This window comes from Hipposideros armiger, unplaced genomic scaffold (assembly GCF_001890085.2).
Source record: "Hipposideros armiger isolate ML-2016 unplaced genomic scaffold, ASM189008v1 scaffold_238, whole genome shotgun sequence".
Classification (NCBI taxonomy): domain Eukaryota; kingdom Metazoa; phylum Chordata; class Mammalia; order Chiroptera; family Hipposideridae; genus Hipposideros; species Hipposideros armiger.
In genome coordinates, this window is record NW_017731588.1 from 1,190,250 (window position 1) to 1,209,348 (window position 19,099).

At 36.3% G+C, this 19,099-nt stretch overlaps 1 protein-coding gene across 8 annotated transcripts in view; it reads left to right on the plus strand.

The window, feature by feature from the left end:
* RBM39 (RNA binding motif protein 39) overlaps positions 1 to 19,099 on the plus strand; it is a 56,054-nt gene that overhangs the window by 17,299 nt on the left and 19,656 nt on the right. For 2 of the 8 annotated variants that reach the window (XM_019655223.1, XM_019655225.1), the window contains exons 2-6: positions 7,353 to 7,416; positions 9,187 to 9,236; positions 13,884 to 14,078; positions 16,677 to 16,742; positions 16,839 to 16,892. In XM_019655223.1, the coding sequence (XP_019510768.1) occupies positions 7,366 to 7,416; positions 9,187 to 9,236; positions 13,884 to 14,078; positions 16,677 to 16,742; positions 16,839 to 16,892 (416 nt within the window). In that variant the 5' untranslated portion in view covers positions 7,353 to 7,365. Of the gene's footprint in view, positions 1 to 7,352; positions 7,417 to 7,641; positions 7,715 to 8,660; positions 8,816 to 9,186; positions 9,237 to 12,664; positions 12,738 to 13,883; positions 14,079 to 16,676; positions 16,743 to 16,838; positions 16,893 to 19,099 lie in introns of all 8 variants that reach the window. The other 6 variants (XM_019655226.1, XM_019655228.1, XM_019655231.1 and 3 more) reach the window with 5 other exon arrangements.

Consider the following 19,099-nt stretch of genomic DNA (forward strand, 5'->3'; position numbering starts at 1 on the left):
GCCCTATATATCATTATTATTTTTTAAGATTTTTATTGGGGAATTGGGGGAAGGGGAACAGACAAGTTGTTCTTTTGTTCTTCAGTCTAGTTGTGGAGGCTGTTGCTTCACTGGCCCAAGTTGGCACCATCATTGTTGCCAGCTTCTGGACGGCCGCTCATGGAGGCTGCTGGCCGCTCATGCTGGCTGCTGGCTACACACGGTTGCCCCTGGCAACCCACTGCAGCAGGGGCTGCAGCCTACGCTGTCGCCGGCGACTCACTGCAGCCCAGCTCCAGGTTGAGCTGTTATTCAGCATCTTAACTGTAGAGGGCAGTGTCACTGGCCCTCATATGTGGGATCCGAACCGGCGCCCTCTGGTGTCCCAAGCCAGCTCTTAACCAATGCGCCACTCAGCCGGCCCTAAATTATATTTTAAATTACAGTGTCCTGAATTTTTTCATTTTTATTTTTATTCTAAAATAGTGTTTTGGGCAATACTTTTGCCCATGGGATGAATAGATGACTTATATTATTATTTTATTCATGAGTATCCCTTAATTTTCTTGATTGTCTTAACTATGGGAAGTTCAAACATTCTACTTTTTTGACCAAAAGTTAAGCTCTGGCAAAAACATCAATCATCACTTCCTTATCTAGTTCACATAGGCTCTTAAAAAACTGTATATTGAGTTTGAGGAACAGGATTCTTTGATGGTGATCCCAAGCAAGTTATTATGAGAGTTGCAGCCCATGGTATCAACCTCAAATAAGTGGCTAGTGATGTACCCCGAAACATCTCTTCTTTTAAGGACTAACCTTCACAAATTTATGCAAATTCCTTTGGGATATGTCACTACAATGTCCTTGATATGCTGGCCTGTAGACAGACAAGTATTTGCAACAAATGCCAAATTCAATCAGTAAGTAGACTGAGTAGATAACCAAGTACTAATGTGGGGAATGATAATTTCATCCACCCAAATCAGGCAAAAGTCATATGGATGGCAAAATTAATTTCATCTGTATGAAATGGGCTTGAGTTTCTCCTTGTCAAAGTGGCTTAGAAAAAAAAAAAAGGCTCATTTTGCCCATCAGTAACTCAAGAAGAATGTTGAAGTCTATAGCAGACCATGCAACCATAGTCTTTCATGTAGGTCAAAAACTCTGGCCAATAACAAACCTTGGTCCTCTGAGATCGTGTCTGAATTCTCTTGGGATGTTAATCTCAAGTATTTTGAGATAATAAAATCCTTCTTTTATGGGTGTCTATCCAGGGGAGATTTAAATTTAAGTATACAAATGAAATCTTAAAACTTTCATATTAAGTTTAGGAATACTTTATGTATATTTGTATTTAAGTTGTAATGTTTAAGAGAACTTGGCATATTAGGGATTCCAATTTAAAATGCTCAGCAAGGGGGCTGGCCGAGTGGTGTGTTCGTTAAGAGCTGGCTTGGACGCCAGAGGGCCCCGGTTCGGATCCCACATATGAGGGCCAGTGACACTGCCCTCTACAGATAATATGCTGAACAACAGCTCAACCTGGAGCTGGGCTGCTGTGAGTCGCCGGCAAGGTGTAGGCTGCAGCGGGTTGCCATGGGCTACCGTGTGTAGCCAGCAGCCAGCATGAGCGGCCAGCAGCTGCAGTGAGCGGCCATCCAGAAGCCGGCGACTGATCTGCCTCGCCCAGGAAGAGCANTTTTTTTTTAGAATGAAGCTAGAACTGTCAGCTGTCAAATGACATAGCAATAACATAGATGCGAATGACTCTAGTACTTCCAAAAATGAACTAGTATCATCTGTTGCAAACATGCATCATGACTTTTCCGACAGCCCAATAATATAAATTCTATATGAATTTTTTGAATATCCTGAAAATAGGGACTGAAGCCACGACATGAGAAGAGATATGTATTAGAAAGCAGGAATTTGAAGACTTCTCATTTCATCTTGCTTTGGATTCTGGAGGTCGTTAGGAGACTCCTTGTTTCTTTCTTTTTTTTATTGAGGTAAAATTCACATAACACAAAATAAAATTATCCATAAACATGCTAAAGTGTACAATTTGGGGCATGTACTACATTTACAATATTGTGCAACCATCACTAATTCCAGAACATTTTCATCACCCCAAAAGGAAATCTTATACCCATTAAGTAGTCACCTCCCCCCACCCTCTGGCAACCACTAGTCTGCTTTCTGTCTCTATGGGTTTATCTCTTCTGAATGTTTCATATAAATAAATAGAATTAGGGGCAGCTGGTTAGCTCAGTTGGTTAGAGCACAGTGCTCATAACACCAAGGTTGCTGGTTCGATCCCCACATGGGCCACTGAGATGCACCCTCCAAAACTAGATTGAAACAATTAATTGACTTGGAGCTGGTGGGTCCTGGAAAAACACACTGTTCCCAAACTAAAAAAAAAAAAATTTTTTATTAAAAAAAAAACTTAAACAAAATAGAATTATACAATATACAACCTTTTGTGTCTGTGGTTTTTATTTAGCATAATGTTTTCAAAGTTCATCTACTTTGTAGCATGTATCAGTACTTCCTTCCTTTTTATGGCTGATCATATCCATTGTATGGATTTACCACATTTAGTTTCCTCATTCATCGATTGATAGGTATTTGGGTAGTGTCCATTTTTTGCTATTTTGAATAGTGCTGCTATGAATATTCATGTACAAGTATTAGAAACATATTTGCAATTCTTTTGTCTATACCTAGGAATGGAATTGCTGGGTCATGTGGTAATTCTATATTTAACTTTTTGAGGAACTGCCAAACTGTTTGCAAAGCAGTTGCACCATTTTATATTCAATAGCAATGTCTGAGGCTTCCACTTTCTCCACATTCTTGCCAACATCTCGTTTATTTTACACCACTGCATACAAATCATGTTCATGCTGCACATATTCTAATTCCAACTCTGATGCTTCATTTATATATTGACGTAGGACTTGGTTATTTAGATATGTTTGCACAAGTCATATCTCTTTGGGTCTCTTCTCCAGAAAATGATTGTTAAAGACCTTTTTTTTTTTTTCCCCAGCTCCAAAAAAGACTATGTCTATTAGCTATATCCTTTCAGAGATCCTGTCTTTCTGGGCTATTCATTGTACAGGGTCATTCACTCATGTCATGAATCACATACTTTACATTCAAAATCACTGTAGGTTGATGCTCCTTTTGTTTTTCAACCATCATTTTCAAGGTATGTCTTAATCTTGTAATGCCTTGTCAGCAGGATCTTTCTCTCTATGGCAAGATTTGCTTAAATCCCAAATCTTTTGCAATGTTATGCTTGATTGCGTTTCTTTTTGCTTCCGTTACCAGATGTTTTTAAACAATACTCTGCCTCCTAATTTGCAATGTTTTATTCATTTCTCTGGTTGTCAAATCAGGATATTTTGGAATAAAATATGTTGCTTTCATTAGCCCCCTCTAGGCCAGCTTCTGCCGTGCTTTAACTTTAAATAAAATTAATATTACCCAATTTGTATGCATTTGTCAAAACACATCAATGGGTACAATTAACAATTGTGCATTTCATTATACATAAAATTTGCCTCATAAAAGAATTTCAACTCTAAGAATATACAATGAAGTGTTTAGAGATTAAGTGTACTAGTGTCCATAACTTACTTTGAAAAGCATTAAAAAATTAAACGTCATGCATGGGTAGGCAACATAGATATGTGATAAATCAAATATTGTAAAATGTTAAATATGAACTAGGTGGTAGGTATATGTATTATTCTCTCAACTCTCTGTTTGATAATTTTTATAATAAAATGTTGAAAAAATGCTCCTTAACTGCTCTGATGACATATCAATCAGCTGCTTCCAAACGAATATTCTGTGACCACTTTCTTCATAGTCTGATCACATCAATTTATTTCATTCAAGTAAATGAATATAGATTTATAGAAAAAAATCGGATAAGGTTAAACAAAATGGTTTGTAAACTGTGAAGTGCTATATGCTGTTATTAATACTATAATGTTCAAGGCATGGAGTTCATGCAAAATCTTAATACAATACAAAATACTATTTTGAACATGGCTTTTATTCCTTCAGGTGTTCTCTAACTAAACTGGAAACTCCTGAAGGAAAAAGGCTGTGCTTTTTATTTATTTTGTACCCACAAATTGTCCTGCAGAATGCTAAAAATTCTGAAGACTTATTGAATGAATCAGTAAATGGCACATTTCACTGATTAAACTGAAAAGTGTTCNGCCACTCGGCCGGCCCAGGTTGAAATTATTAAAACACAGAAACTTAGAGGAGGGGCAAACAGAGCTGAAATTCAGACTTCTGAAAAGGAGGTGTTACTTGGCAGATGCTTGGGTCTCTGAACTCAGAGGAAGGGCCCCATGGGTTTGGGACTGGGGTGAGTAGGGGTACTGGGAAGTTTGGCGCTGGTGTCTCTGAAGGGGTAATGAGAAGGGTTCTGTAAGTGTTGGGAAACTGCAAACTGACTGAGCTGCTGTAATGGGAAGAAACTGCCACTGCCAGAATTATGATTTGCTGGGATACCAGCGATAGGAACAGGAAGCAAAGAGGAAAGAGGCTTCTATCTTTCCTCCTCCATCCTTGCAGTATCCCTCTAGTAGTCTCTGTTGGGAGAGCTTAACAGAGCTAGTGTGCAAAGGAGAAATGCTGTTTGCAGAGTCCCAGCTTCAAAATCATAAAGTACAAGGGTGGATTTGGAACTGAGAAAATACCTAATAACTGACTCACCTTACCTGGTTTAAAGGCTCTGCACGGTCTGGCTCTTCATAAGCTTCTTTACTCTAGCCACGTTGCCTTCTGGCAGGTCCTTAAAGACACCATGCTTCCTCCTGTTCCTAGGCCTTTTGAATATTCTTTGGCTGGGATGTTCTTCACCTGTTAAATACTCTTCCTCACATCAAATCTCCCTTTTATATGCTTTCATAACACCACTAACATCTCTTGTGGCATTTGTCAACATTGTACATTTTCATTTATTGATACGGTTTTTTGATTAATACCTGTCTCCTCCAAATAGATTGTAAGCTCCAGGAGGGCAAGGGCCATGACTGTTTTTGTTGTGGTGTTTTTTAAAGATTTTATTGGGGAATTGGGGAAGGGGAACAGCCAAGTTGTTGTCCTTCAATCTTACTTGTGGAGGGCGCAGCTAGCTCAGCTCCAAGTCCAGTGTCCATCCAGCCACCTGTCGTCTGCAGCTCACCGCCACTCAGCTCAAGGTGCCATGTTCATTCATAGTTGTGGGTGGGCACAGCCCGCCATCCCATGCAGGAGTCCAACCAGCAACCTTGTTATTAGGGGGCACACGCTTTCACCAGCTGAGCCATCCTGCCACCTGTCCCATATGGGAATTGAACCGGCAAGCCTGTTGCTCAGAGCTCGTACTCTTAACCAACTGAGCCACTCGGCCAGCCCTGCCATGACTGTTTTTATACTCTATTGTTTGCTTTCCCAGGGCCTAGTTTCGTGGCTGCCACATGTTGGGTTGTCGGAAAAGTCATAACGTATTTTGTCTATGTTTTTCAAAGGTAATTTATTTATATAAAGAACAAAGATCAATCAACGATATAGTGCCCATTTTGTGCGATAACCTTTTGACATCTTTCAGTGAGCTTCATAATTCTTCGTTCATAGAAGGACCTGTCTTAATTAGCAAAAAACTGAACAAGGTGCTGATTTACAGCCTCATCTGAATTGAATGTTATACCACGCAAGAAGTTTTGAAGAGGTCCGGCCGAGTGGCGTGTTGGTTAAGAACTGGCTTGGGATGCCAGAGGGCCCCTGTTTGGATCCCACATATGAGGGCCAGTGATACTGCCCTCTACCGCTAAGATGTTGAACAACAGTTCGACCTGGAACTGGGCTGCCGTGGGGCGGTGACGGCGAGGGCTGCAGNATCTACCCCTAGATAAGGCTATCTTTTTGCATATACAAGGAAATTTGAACACAAGTTTAAATATATTTTGACCCTTTTCCAAAAAGGAAGCATTTATATATGTAGTTCTCCACCTTACTTTTTTCACTAAACAATACATTTTGGACACCATATAATACATTTTGTACAATGGTATAAAAATAACTTCCTCATTATCTTGTTATAGTTTACTGCGGCATAGTGTTCCTTGTGTGGATGTACTATAACTGGTTTAATCAGTTCCCTATTGAATGACATTTGGATTTTTTCCAATCTTTTGCAATAAAAAAAAAAGCTCCATTTACAAATAGTACAGCACATATGTGCAGACATGTGCAGATAGAACTGTAGTCTCAATTTCTAGAAAGGGGAGATGTGAGCCACAAGGGAACATGCACTTACAATTTTGTTAGAAATTATAAGTGTCCTCTATAGATTCCCCAAAGATGTAACTCCACAGTTGCAAAATGTATCGCAAGTAATGTTACTTGTGACAATTAAAATCCAGCCATTTATTTATAGTTTAAGAAATAGAAGTGGTTTCAAGATTATTCTCATTATGTTGTTCTCACTTACTTGAATTCCTGATAGGGAGAGAAATGAGTAATGCTCCATTTTTCCAGCAAGGCACATGTATAACCCATGGCACAGCTATGTATGTCACACATGGCATTGTAATCATTATGTGTCTTTAAAAGAGATATATTGGAAATTTTGTTGATGATCTTGACATAGGGGAAAATATCCTTAAGATACGAAAAGGACCGGCCGAGTGGCGCGTTGGTTAAGAGTTGGCTTGGGAGCACCAGCTCTGTGCAGCAGGGCCCCGGTTTGGATCCCACATTAGGGCCAGTGACACTGCGCCCTCTACAGCTAAGATGATGAACAACAGCTCGACCTGGAGCTGGGCTGCCATGAGTTGCTGACGACAGCGTGGGCTCCCTGTAAGCTACCGTGAGTGTCTACCAGCCAGCGTGAGCTGCCAAGAGCCTCCATTAGCAGCCGTCCAGTGGCCAGCGACCGATTGCCTCACCCGGGAAGAACGCAATAATATCAACATGGGACAGTGAAGCGACGTCCTCCATAACTAGACTGAAGAACAAAAGGACAGCAACTTGTCTGTTCCCCTTCCCCAATTTCCCAATGCTGTACCCCTCCCCCAATCCCCCAATAAAATATTTTNCTTTTGCTCGAGGCTTACAGCTTCTGTTTTTGGAGTTCATTTCAGGTTTTTTAAAGTCGAACCTTTATTTTGGTGTGCTCGGTCTTAGAAGCATATCAGCTTTAATTGTCAAACCTGGTAAAGAGAGTCGTGCCATTTTAGCCATTCTAGGGCTTTTGAAGGATTTTTTTGAAGTTTCGAAGTATTCGGCTAAGAAAGAAATTGAGCAAAACCGAAAAGTATGTACTCATAGAATTACTTTTCTTATTGTTTTTATAGGCGTTTAGAGAAAATGGCAGACGATATTGATATTGAAGCAATGCTTGAGGCTCCTTACAAGAAGGTGAGAAAAACATGTCGGTGAGGTTTATATATTTCTTAATTTAGCATTATTCACGAAACTACTGCTGAAATGTAAACTAACCTCCCCGGAGCCCTCTTGATTTATCTTATCAGAGATGCATTACGTATAACTTACAAAAGTAAATATATGCTATTGATGTAATAATATTGTGCAGTAGTTTCACTTCAGCGTGATGAATAAATGCCCATCTATCTCTCTTTGTAGACTTGCCTAACGATATCTCACCTCTACTCCCATGAATTCACCTTTGATTCCAGTGTGAACTGTCAATCATAAGGTAGTAATTGAGTGACTTATCGCTGTACCGTGGTCCCCTAGGTAAAATGACTCAACTAAGAATTACCAGCTCCAGTTTGGTATAGCAAAAAGGTGAATGTAGTGGTTTGGGAAAATAGCAGGGGTCCAAGAATAACAAAGCATAACCAGTCTGTGGCAAGCAAATCTTTAAAGTCTTACAAGAAGAAATGGGTGAGATTTAAATTTTTCTCTCTCTCTCTCTCTCTATATATATATACACGAAAGACTGGTGATAGTAAAATATTAAAACAGGCAGGTGACGATCTGCTCAGTTAAAAATTAATAAAATTCTTGGATCCCTGAACAGAAAATTTTAAACAACAGAGGCAGTATCACAACTTAAAAGTCACTTGATGACTGTTTTACTGTTCTCCATATTGTTTTATTTTTAATTAGTCCCTGGCATATTTCACACTAAAAACTACAAAGGAATTATTTTGGCTAATATAGTCTGACCCATTTCAGTATCACAGTAAAAGTAAAGTGTCTTTTCATTCTTTCACCAGTTGGTGGTGAAAATAGCAGTATGCATGCATTATCACTGGTGTCACAAACTGTAAGCTTTGTAAGTTAGCAGTTAATGCTCCTATAACTGATGTGATCAAGCTTTAAAATAAACATTGCGCTAAACCTTTTAAAAATAATACATTTGTTTTGGAGTATGTAGCACGACCATGTGGTACCAATTTGGATGAATTCTTTATAGCTTTAAATAGTGTACGTAGTTTGTAATGCTTAGACTCTTGAAGACTTCTTTCTATTTTAATGTTAAGATTCTTGTGTCTTAGTTAAACATGGATGTAATTCCATGTAAACAGGTATGGAAGTAGGAATTGTTTAGGTTGGACTGGTGGATTATTAATTGACTTTCTTGGGTTCTTGGGAGTCAACATTACTAAAGCAGTGTGAATCCCTGTTTGCTTCAGGGCGAGATGTGTGACAGAGGTGGCATCAAGCTCTTACAGTCCCAACCCTCCAACGGAAATGGGCGAAGATCTCAGGAATGGCATCGGTCACAGGAAATCGATAGTGGCTGGCTGCTAGCATGGCCACTTGGGGCTTAGGCAGAAATAGAACCATGGTACTGACCAAAGGGACCATAGCACATGGACTAAAACTCAAAACAGGACTTCATTCATGTTTTAAAGAAATTCTATTTAACCACTTCAACACTGTAAATCTGGATAACTTACTATCTAACTATGTAAAAAAGTATAATTTAACATGTTAATATGCATTTTTATTTTTGTATTTTGATGACTTAATTGTAAGCAACAAAGTGGTTAAACACATGCCCATCTAAATTTTTTTATAGCCTTCCATGTTAAACTATAAATAAGTAATTAGTTTTAAAATTGTTTTGTATTTTCTTATTCCTGTTCCCTTTACCCTTTGACAACTTGAAATGTTACCACTTCGCCCTCATGATGTTCTTCTATCAACCCTGCTTAGGATGAGAACAAGTTGAGCAGTGCTAATGGCCATGAAGAACGTAGCAAAAAGTAAGTTTTAAGAAGGGACCTGGGGTGGGGGGAGCTTTGTGATTAAGTTTATTATATAATTATTGTCAAAGTTGTGTTCTTGTGGCTAAAGCATCAAACTAAGGTTCTCTTCTGAAGCTTTCCTTGCCTCTTTTAGAAAAGTGGTTCTTTACCTTTTGGGACGAGAAACTATTTGAGGATACAAAGCTATGGACTCTTTCCCTAGATTTCAACATGGTTTCAGGGACCTTTTGGAAACCTTCCCTTCCAAGTCCATCCATAACAATCTGGATACGAGTTCTTGTGTCTCAAAAGAGCTTGTCTTTTAAGTTTATTAACTTTGGCTTAATATTTAGTGTTCTTATCAATTAAACTCTTACATCCACTAAAGATGAGTTAGGAAGAAGAAAAAGTAATAAACAACCAGGCCGTGGAAAATATTGTTTGTTCTAAATCACTGAAGCAGTCAGAGCTGTGAATTATAGCTCCTTGCTGCTTAAAGACCTTTTTTTCATAATGCTATGGGATTCTTAAGTACTTTTGATGTTCATCTAATATGGCTTTTGTCTTAAGCTTTTAAACTCTAATTGATTTAATAGTGAGAATGGAGTTTTTAAAAAATGTGTATTGATACAAGTTATTTGAGTTAAATGAGTAACCCAAAATAGGAGCTCAATGCTACAGACTAGTACAGAATCCAGCATACAAAAATCTAAGTAACAGTGTGAATCAGATCAACTTTACAAGGTTGGATCCTATTACTTTTTGGAGTTTTCCTTTCAGCTCCAAAATATTCTCAATATCATGTGATCATATTATATGCATTAAATTATATTAGGTTTATGATTTCATATTAAAACATTTTTGTCATGTTCATGACCCCCATAATACATAATGAAAAGTGATGGTTAAACAGCTACTTACTTGGTTCTTCTGGCTCTTCCTCCTAAGAGCGCAGAAGTGCTTCATAACACTAACTCAACATCCTCACAACTTTGTTAGATAGGTAGATATAATTTCATAAAAAGATGAGAAAATTGTCAGATTGGATTATTCAGGCTTTGCTATGCTAACATTTTTTATTCTTGTTAATTCCCTGAAAGTGTAGCAGTAATGGATTAAAAATGACATAATTTGTAAAAATATCCTACATTTTTTTTCTGGTACAAGCTTGGGTGGGACTGTTACAGTTCCTCACTAATGACAAGAGGTTATGGGTTTAGTCGTGAATTGTTGGGGTGAGGGAATTAGCCAATCATTGCATGGTTTAATGTCATCTGGTTTTACACTTTTACCAAAGTAACTGCTTCCTCATTAATGGTTCTAATTTGCAGTTCTGTAATCCAAAGAAAATCTAGGAAGGTATTCATATAAAATGACTGAAATGATCCATTCTAGGTATGAGGCCTAGTGGGTGAGTAAAGATCTCACCCTAAGTGCCAAAAGGGTGAGGATACACACTGTTGGGCACAGACTCTTGTGCCATCTTCAGATATCACTCCTTGCTAACACCAGTTTATACTTGTTTCTGTCCTGTAGCTCATTAAGGCTACCAATCTTTTACAAGGAAATTTAGCATCAAGCTCTCAATGACTGGTACTTAGTGGCCTTTATTTACCTAATACAGAGTCTTAACAGGATTAAATAGAATGGACAATTTTCTTTAATTGATCATACGATTCTTTGTTTAAGGGAAGGACTTTTCAAACACTTCCACCTACTATCTAGAATCTTTTTATTGTTTTATTTTTTTTTAAGATGAGCCATCCTGCCACCTGTTGGCAGCTTAGCAGCAGTTCAGCTCAGGCCGGGAATCGAACCTGCGACCCTGTTGCTCAGAGCTTGCACTCTTGAATGAACTCTTAACCAACTGAGCCACTCAGCCGGCCCTAGAATCGTTTTAAATGTACAAATTATTTATTTCTCTGTCAGACTTCTCACCCTCAATTAGAGCTGATTGAATAAAGGGTTCCCTTGTTCACTCAGGAACTTTCACCCATTTTTCTGAAGGGAATTAATCTTTTAAATTAATTTCAATCTTATCTAGAAAGTTTTTGTGTTTAGGGATAGATATGATATAAAATAAGTAAAATGTTTTGCGTTTTAGTCTTTTGTGTAAATTACTTAATTTATACAAATTAAGTAGTAAACAAAGGAAAGGTGCCATGTTGCATTTTTTCATCTTAAAACTTCGTTAATCTTAAAAACCACTGAGTGTTGGGATATATGTAGTTTAAAGGTCGTAAGAAAGGACACATTCAGAGAAATTGAGTGACTAGTAATTGTTTCCTTTTAAAAAAGTAATTTTGATCCTCAATATATAACAATTGTATTTTGTAGTAAAAGGAACTATAATATAACACAAACTACTTTCAAAAGAGCTATATACCCCTGAGTTTGGCAAGACATCAGAGTATGCCTTTTAGGTACCTGGGCTTGCCTTCTTGGGAATGTTTGTTAGTTTAACCAGTTTTGCCAAATCTAAACCATCCATTTAGTTAAGCTCTTCAGGAATTACTCAAAAAAGGATAACAAAATGACACAGTTGAAATATATTGGCTACTGTGGTGTGGATTATCTATAAATTTTGGAATAAATGACTTTTCTATTTTTTTTCTTATTTTCCAGAGTACTTTGCATTTAAAATTTAGATCTTCTTACATGGAAGAGGTCAAATCCAGTTATAGCAAAACACCTTTACAGCAGAGGCCATATAACCAAAAAGTCCAAAGGCCCAGCCCAGTGGACCATTTACTTCAATGATGTTCAGTACAAATTCCACTGCCACTAAAGACTTTGGAAAGTCCCTTTTAAGTTGTAACAGGATTTGACTATTAGTATGGATTTTGATAACCTTTCTTTAGTTAACTAAATAAATGTTCTTTGAAGCTGCAATTTATTATAGAGAAATATACTGATTTCTTGCACCCTTAAATTTTGGGGCTTTTATGCAGAGGATTGTATATTCTGGAATGTGTTAGTATGTTGCTTTCTTTGCCTGTCGGGTTGCCTTCAGATGTGGGTGGGGACTCATTTATAAAAAGTCGTAGGAAGACCTTAAGTTGAAATTAGCTTTCCAATTTTCGAGTCCTTTCCTTTGGCGAAATAAGTTTTGGTCCTAAAAAGAGGTAAATAGGGAGGTTGGCTTCCTCTCTGCTCTGGACCATCTATGAGCAGAGCAGAACTTTGTCATTTTTGTGGGAGATGGAGTTACTTTTTACATTGTCCCCTAATTGAATATATTTAGGACTTCTGATTATAGCTACCACACGGAATTCTTTAAGAGAGAGTGTCAGGTATTTCAGGCAACAAATTTGGAATGTTAACCTGTTGCCCTTCTGGGCATTGCTTTGATGACTTCTATATAAATGAGTGTAGCCTAATTTTCTGTCATGTGCTACTTAGCATATACATTTCTGACAGTCAGGTGGATTATCTTGAAATTTTAGACAAAAGTTTCTGCCTCCTTGGAAAGCTCTACATCTCCTTGTGATTGGAGTGTGGGTTTCAAGATTCCAGAAGGTGGGTGTCTTCATTTTCTATTTTCAATGCACTCTAAGATGACCTGCTTACAGGTTCTTTGAGGCAGACTTCAGTTGCTCTTGTGCTAACTTTGCTTTGATAAGGACTAAACAGTTAATTAAGATTCCAAATGATGTAGAGTTGTCAAAATGTTTAATCTTTTAGCCATTACAGATGGACATTTTGGTGGAATAAGTTTATTTGAAATGTCTTTCAATTTATATTGAAATATCTGAAGGCACCTCTAAAATTTGGGTGATGACGTAGAGGTACACACTGTAAGATTTATTATGAAATGAGTGGCTAATATACTGTGAAGAATATAGAAATTAACGATATGACTGACTGGCTTTTTTACCTTTCAGAGTTTGAGATTTTATAAAGATTATTATGTAGATGTTGATTCTTGTTTTTGTTTGCCCCCCACAGGCTTGTATAAATGCATAAAAAATGGCATACTCCCATTTTCTGGTGTACTCATTACAACTAAACAAAGTAACTGAAGTAATCACAGTAAAATCTAGGAGTGTCAGAATGCACTTTACTGCATTAGTTTTACTGTCCTTTGTCATTATAATTTTGCCCATGAAAACCAAAATATTGGTGTTTGTATGGCCCTTTGAAAGTATAAAATATTTACATGTATAAATTGGGTCAAAATTGGCTTAAGAGAATTAGTATATTTAATGAAAAGATGTATGATCCAGCAGTAATACTTAAATGTTAACATAGTCTGTTATATAACTTTAATTTTATTACTATATCTTACGGATTACAGTAGTACTTGTTTGCCAGTTATATGATGGTCAAACTTTACTTAAAAGTTCAAGTTGTGAATTATACCTACCAACAAGTCCTTTCCTTGTTAAAAGTGTAGCTGACTCTCAGGAGATCATTGTAGTCCCACTTTCAAATGATTCTTTGTCAACGGACTGCTGAATTTCAATAGTAGAAGGCAACGGTTGGGTGGTTTACCTTACCTAGGAATTATTTTTCCATAAGTATGGTTAAGTATCATTGTATGGTAGTAAAACTAGCAAAATAAATATACAAAAAGATAAAATTTCTGACCATAAAAGGAAGTATATTTTGGCAGATACTTAAACCAGAAAGATAATGGTGATTTTTTTTTTTTTTCCTTCTCAGGAGGAAAAAAAGCAAGAGCAGAAGTCGTAGTCATGAACGAAAAAGAAGTAAAAGTAAGGAACGGAAGCGAAGCAGAGATAGAGAAAGGAAAAAGAGCAAAAGCCGTGAAAGGAAGCGAAGTAGAAGCAAAGAAAGGAGACGGAGCCGCTCAAGAAGTCGAGATCGCAGATTCAGAGGCCGCTACAGAAGTCCTTAGTATGTAACTATAATGATGATGATTTTGGTTTGAGAGTCATTCTCTGGGTATTCAGATAGCAGTTTTACCTGAGTGATTTGAACTGTGAAATTTTATTTTTCAGTATGATTAGTTAAAAAAGTATTGAGGATACTGGCATTGAAAAGACTAGTAAAGTGGAAAACTGGACAAATACATAACTTGTTTTACTAGGCATACAGGTTTTCTGATATTCCATCTAAAAAAAATAGTATGCCAGTTGAAACTAGACTAAAGCAATAGAATGCTTTAGAAAGAAGAAAAAAAGACGATATGTATGTAGTGCCAAATACTGGAAAGTTTTTTTTTTATTATTATTATTTTTTATTTTTATTTTTATTTTTTAGCTGAGCCATCCTGCTACCTGTTGGTAGCTCAGTGGCTCCTCAGCTCGGGCTGGACTTGAACCGCTGTTGCTCAGAGCTCAAACTCTTGAGCGAGCTCTTAACCAACTGAGCCACTCAGCCGGCCCTAAATACTGGAAAGTTTAAAGATGTGTGAACTAATATTTACTGAACATAAATTTAAAATTTTAAAGCTCCGATGAGTACAAGTTACTGATATGTACATTTAGTCACATATGTAATTAGCTAATCTTGTCTGTGTGGCTGTTTTCAGCTGAAATGACAGACCCTTTGTGAATTTGGTGGTGTATACTCCTGGATAATGATCATTTCGGGGGCTCATCATGCATCACTTGTATTTAAGGCACTAACCATGTTTTGAAGGTTAAATCAGTGGAAAGTTGGATGCGGTTGTTTAAGTTAGAAACAAGTTTCATTATGGTCATTTAAAAAAACTCAGCTATATTAATAACTAGTAAGAGGAGAGTCTTCCTACAACTCTTCTTAAGGATTGAATCAAGCAATCCTTAGTACTTTTTATCATGTTCTTTCCTCTTAACATACTGTCAAACTATGGAATATATTAAAATTAACACTTCTAACTTTAAAACTTGAATGGTTGAAGATAAGAATTCAAAGACAAACAGCTAAATCAGAGCTTTGGCTCTTTCACTTGGGCAAGTTAACCCTTTGAGCTTTGTTTTCTCAAGTTTTAAGGAGGTGACAATTGACAGATAAACTATTTAATGAGCATTGAGTGAGAAAAGAATGTAAATAAAGCACCCACCATAACTATTCATGAAATGTTTTGATATTTGGAGCCATTAAAATTAAATTTAGTATCACTTTGAGTTGATTCTGACTCTTAAATCTTTAAAATGAAAGGAATTGAACTTGTTTTGTAAGTTCCTCCTAGCTGTTATTTCACAAACTTTTTAACAGCTCAAAGGGACCACAATGTTCTTTTAATTCTGAATGCTCTGTTAGAAAATACTTTGCTTTTTGTCCAATTTATCAAAATTTACTGCATTCTTTTTTACCAGAATGAACTAAAGAGGAAAAAATACTAACTTAATAAATTCTGAATACAGTTTTCTCTGTTGAGTGACAATTGAAGTCAGCCTGTGATCCGGGTCTGACTTTAAAATGATTTTGTTCTCACATTTGGTTTTAGGTTATTTTTAACTATGGAGTCAAAAACTGAGATGTAAATAAGGGGAAAGAAACTGTTCGTACATTCTTATTTGAACTTTATCTGGTAAATGTACATTCTTATATCACTATTAGTTTGAATTGCTAAGGACCCATTTAATACAAAATATTTGGAACTGCTTTGATGTTGTAGGTACATGTGGAGTTCATGAAAATGAATCCAAATGTGGGTCACAGACCATATTTAGATAGATATTTATTTCATGTTGCTACCCTTCTGGGAAAGAATAACAGGATGAGCACTAAGGGCCATCTGGCTGTCCCTTTAAGTTAGTTTGGTGTTTCAAAATAAAAGGCCCAGTAGTTTTGGGGATTTTTTTTTTTTTAGAATACAGAATAAAGCTATTTCTGAATAGTTGCCTTTTAGATCTTTTAAAAAAACACTCCTTTAATATGTCCTCAAAAAGAATTTTCTGAAGAATTGATGAATTTCCTTTACATCTTTATTATGGAATATTTTGCCACAAGTATGATATGCTAAATGTGCTTATTATATAGCCCCTGAGACTTGCTGTTAAGTGGAAAAGTTGGAGTTTCATGGTTATATAAAGAATTAGTTCCATTTTTAAACTTAAGTCCCTTAAACAAGAAAACATGAATATTGTATACATACAGATGTGTAAACACATGTATGTCCCTGAGAAAGGATGTGTAAAGATGCACACCATAGTTACTCCTGGTGTGTGAGAAGTTCGGGATGATTTCTTTTCACTTCTATGTGTTTTTTTAAACCTCAGGAATATATTCATAAATGTATAATTTTTTTAAAACCATAAACTAAAAGTAAGAGCATTATTCGAATTTAAAAAATTTTGAGGCTGCTTGGCACCTCTCTGATCCAGGAAGGATAACTGTAAGAGCAGTTTGCCTGGGAAAGAGTTAAGAGAAAAAGCCTGTTTCCTCTTCATAATTGAGGTGGAAAAGAAACAGCCTAAACAATGTTAACTTGCTGGAGAACACATGAAAGTGATCTTAGCAAGACCCTAAACCTGTAACTAGTGTAATTTTGTGTTTCCTTTTTAGCTCCGGACCAAAATTTAACAGTGCCATCCGAGGAAAGATTGGGTTGCCTCATAGCATCAAATTAAGGTTTTTAAACATACTTCTGAATTGTTTAAATTGTTTTTCAAGGAACTAATATGTTGTACTTGTTTCGGTAACTTCTGAAACTTTTTAACTTTGCAGCAGACGACGCTCCCGAAGCAAAAGTCCATTCAGAAAAGACAAGAGCCCCGTGAGGTAGCTGTTGTCCGTATTTCTTTCTTTAGAGCTTTTAGCTTTTATCCTATAGCTAAATTTAGTGATATTGAGTCATTTGGACCATTAAGTCTTGTTTCCTTTTGTAGTACTAGTACTGTTAAATCAGTGTGTACTTCTAAATTTTCAATAGCTTTCATTTTAATTTTATATTAACAGAGTGGCGTACTAATTAGCCATTTAAATGTGCAATACTACGTGTAATCTTATTTCCCTTTTATAATGAAAAGTTTTAATGGTAGTTACAGAAATTTTAAAATAGATTTCATTGACCTTTGGAATTAGTAAATTTGAGTTACTGAAATGGCCTCGTGTGGAAAAGTAGTTAGAACAATCATGAGTTTTATTGTTTTGCTCTCTTTCCTTAGTAAAAGTGTTTAATTTCCAGTCTTAACCAAATTGACTGGTTTTTGATATTTGATCCAAATACGTTCTTAAATGTTTTATTTTCCTCTTAAATAAACGTAAGACTTTAATCTGTCTAATCTACCATCTTGGTTCAAGCAACATTTTGTCATATGGTAGCATTGTTCTTTTTTTTTTTTTTNAAAAAAAAAAGAAATTGTGGTACATATATACACAATGGAATATTATTCTGCCATCAGAAAAGATGAAATAGTGCCATTTGTGACAACATGGATGGATCTTGAGATTATCATGCTAAGTAAAATAAGTCAGACAGAAAAAGTCAAGAACTGTATGATTTCACTAATATGTGGTATATAAAACTGAAAACAACAAAGGAACAAGACAAACAAATGAAGAAACAAAAACTCATAGACACAGACAATAGTTTAATGGTTACCAGAGGAGAGGGGGAGAAGGGGGCGGTAGATGAGGGTAAAAGGGATCAAATATATGGCAATGAAAGGAGAACTGACTCTGGGTGGTGAACACACAATGTGATATATAGATGATGTATTACAGAATTGTACACCTGAAACATATGCAATTCTACTAACAATTGTCACCCCAATAAACTTTATTAAAAAAAAAAGAAAGTGGGGTAAGACAGATAAAAAGGCTCCCTGGACTACTCTGTGTTCCCCAAACCCTCTGTTGCACTGAATTATAACAGAATCTCCAACGACCAAGTGGTCAAAATCAGTGAATAGATGACGAAAACGGGGAAATACAATAATCAGTCAACATCTTGAGAAATGTTTGTCAAAATTTTATACCTGTTGGTTATCAGCAAATCATGACCACCAGCAAACTAGGTATTGTGTTGATTGATTAAAGAATGCTACAGAACTTGATAGACCTGTTTCAATCAGCACAAACATTGGAAAATATTGTAAAAGTTATTGGAAATGACAAAGCAATGTTGGTGAGATGTGGAGAAAAGTATACTTGGTAAGTATATAAATAAAAATAAAATTAACACTATGTGTCAGCCACTGACTTATGTGCTTTAGTTGTATTAACTCATTTAACTTTGCCACAATTTTATAAATTTAGTTCTATTATTATCTCACAGATATTTCACAGATGAGAAAACTGAGACTGAAGACAGGTTAAATAACTCACTCAATGTCACATAGAGTGGGGTGCTGGAGCCAGCTTGTACTGGCTTGCAAGAGCTGGTTATTAAATATTTAGTTAGTATTTTCAAATAGACCATAGTGGGAGTGGTTATACTATGGATATTGGCAAACACTACATATCAGACCTCTTTTTTTTTTTAAAGCAAGTTTATCAGCACACCATCGATAGTCTTAGATATTATTCTAGGCTCTAGGGATATAATAATGGTGGGAAATGAACGAATAAATCAAATATATGGTATTTCAGGTGATAAGTGCTATTGAGAAAAATAAAGTACAAAAGGGAAGTGAAGGAGCTTCAGTGTAATTGTGGACATATGGGTGTGATTTCACATATGATTATGAACACAAAAACTTATAGGCCTTAAGAATTAACTGGAGGAATAATTATGACTGAGGGTAATGGGAAAAAACAGACATAGAAGAGTAAATCTTATATCCTTATATATCAGTCAAAGTCTTGTAAGGAGGCAGAAACCACATGTTATTTGAAGAATTTAATATAATGGATTATTAATTACATAACTGAGGAGGTAAAAAGAGAAATTGAAGATATGGAAGTCCTAATTGTAGGAACAGCTACCACCCCTAGGGCTGAAGGAACAAAGGGAAAAGGTTGAAATTATTTTTTTTATTATTATT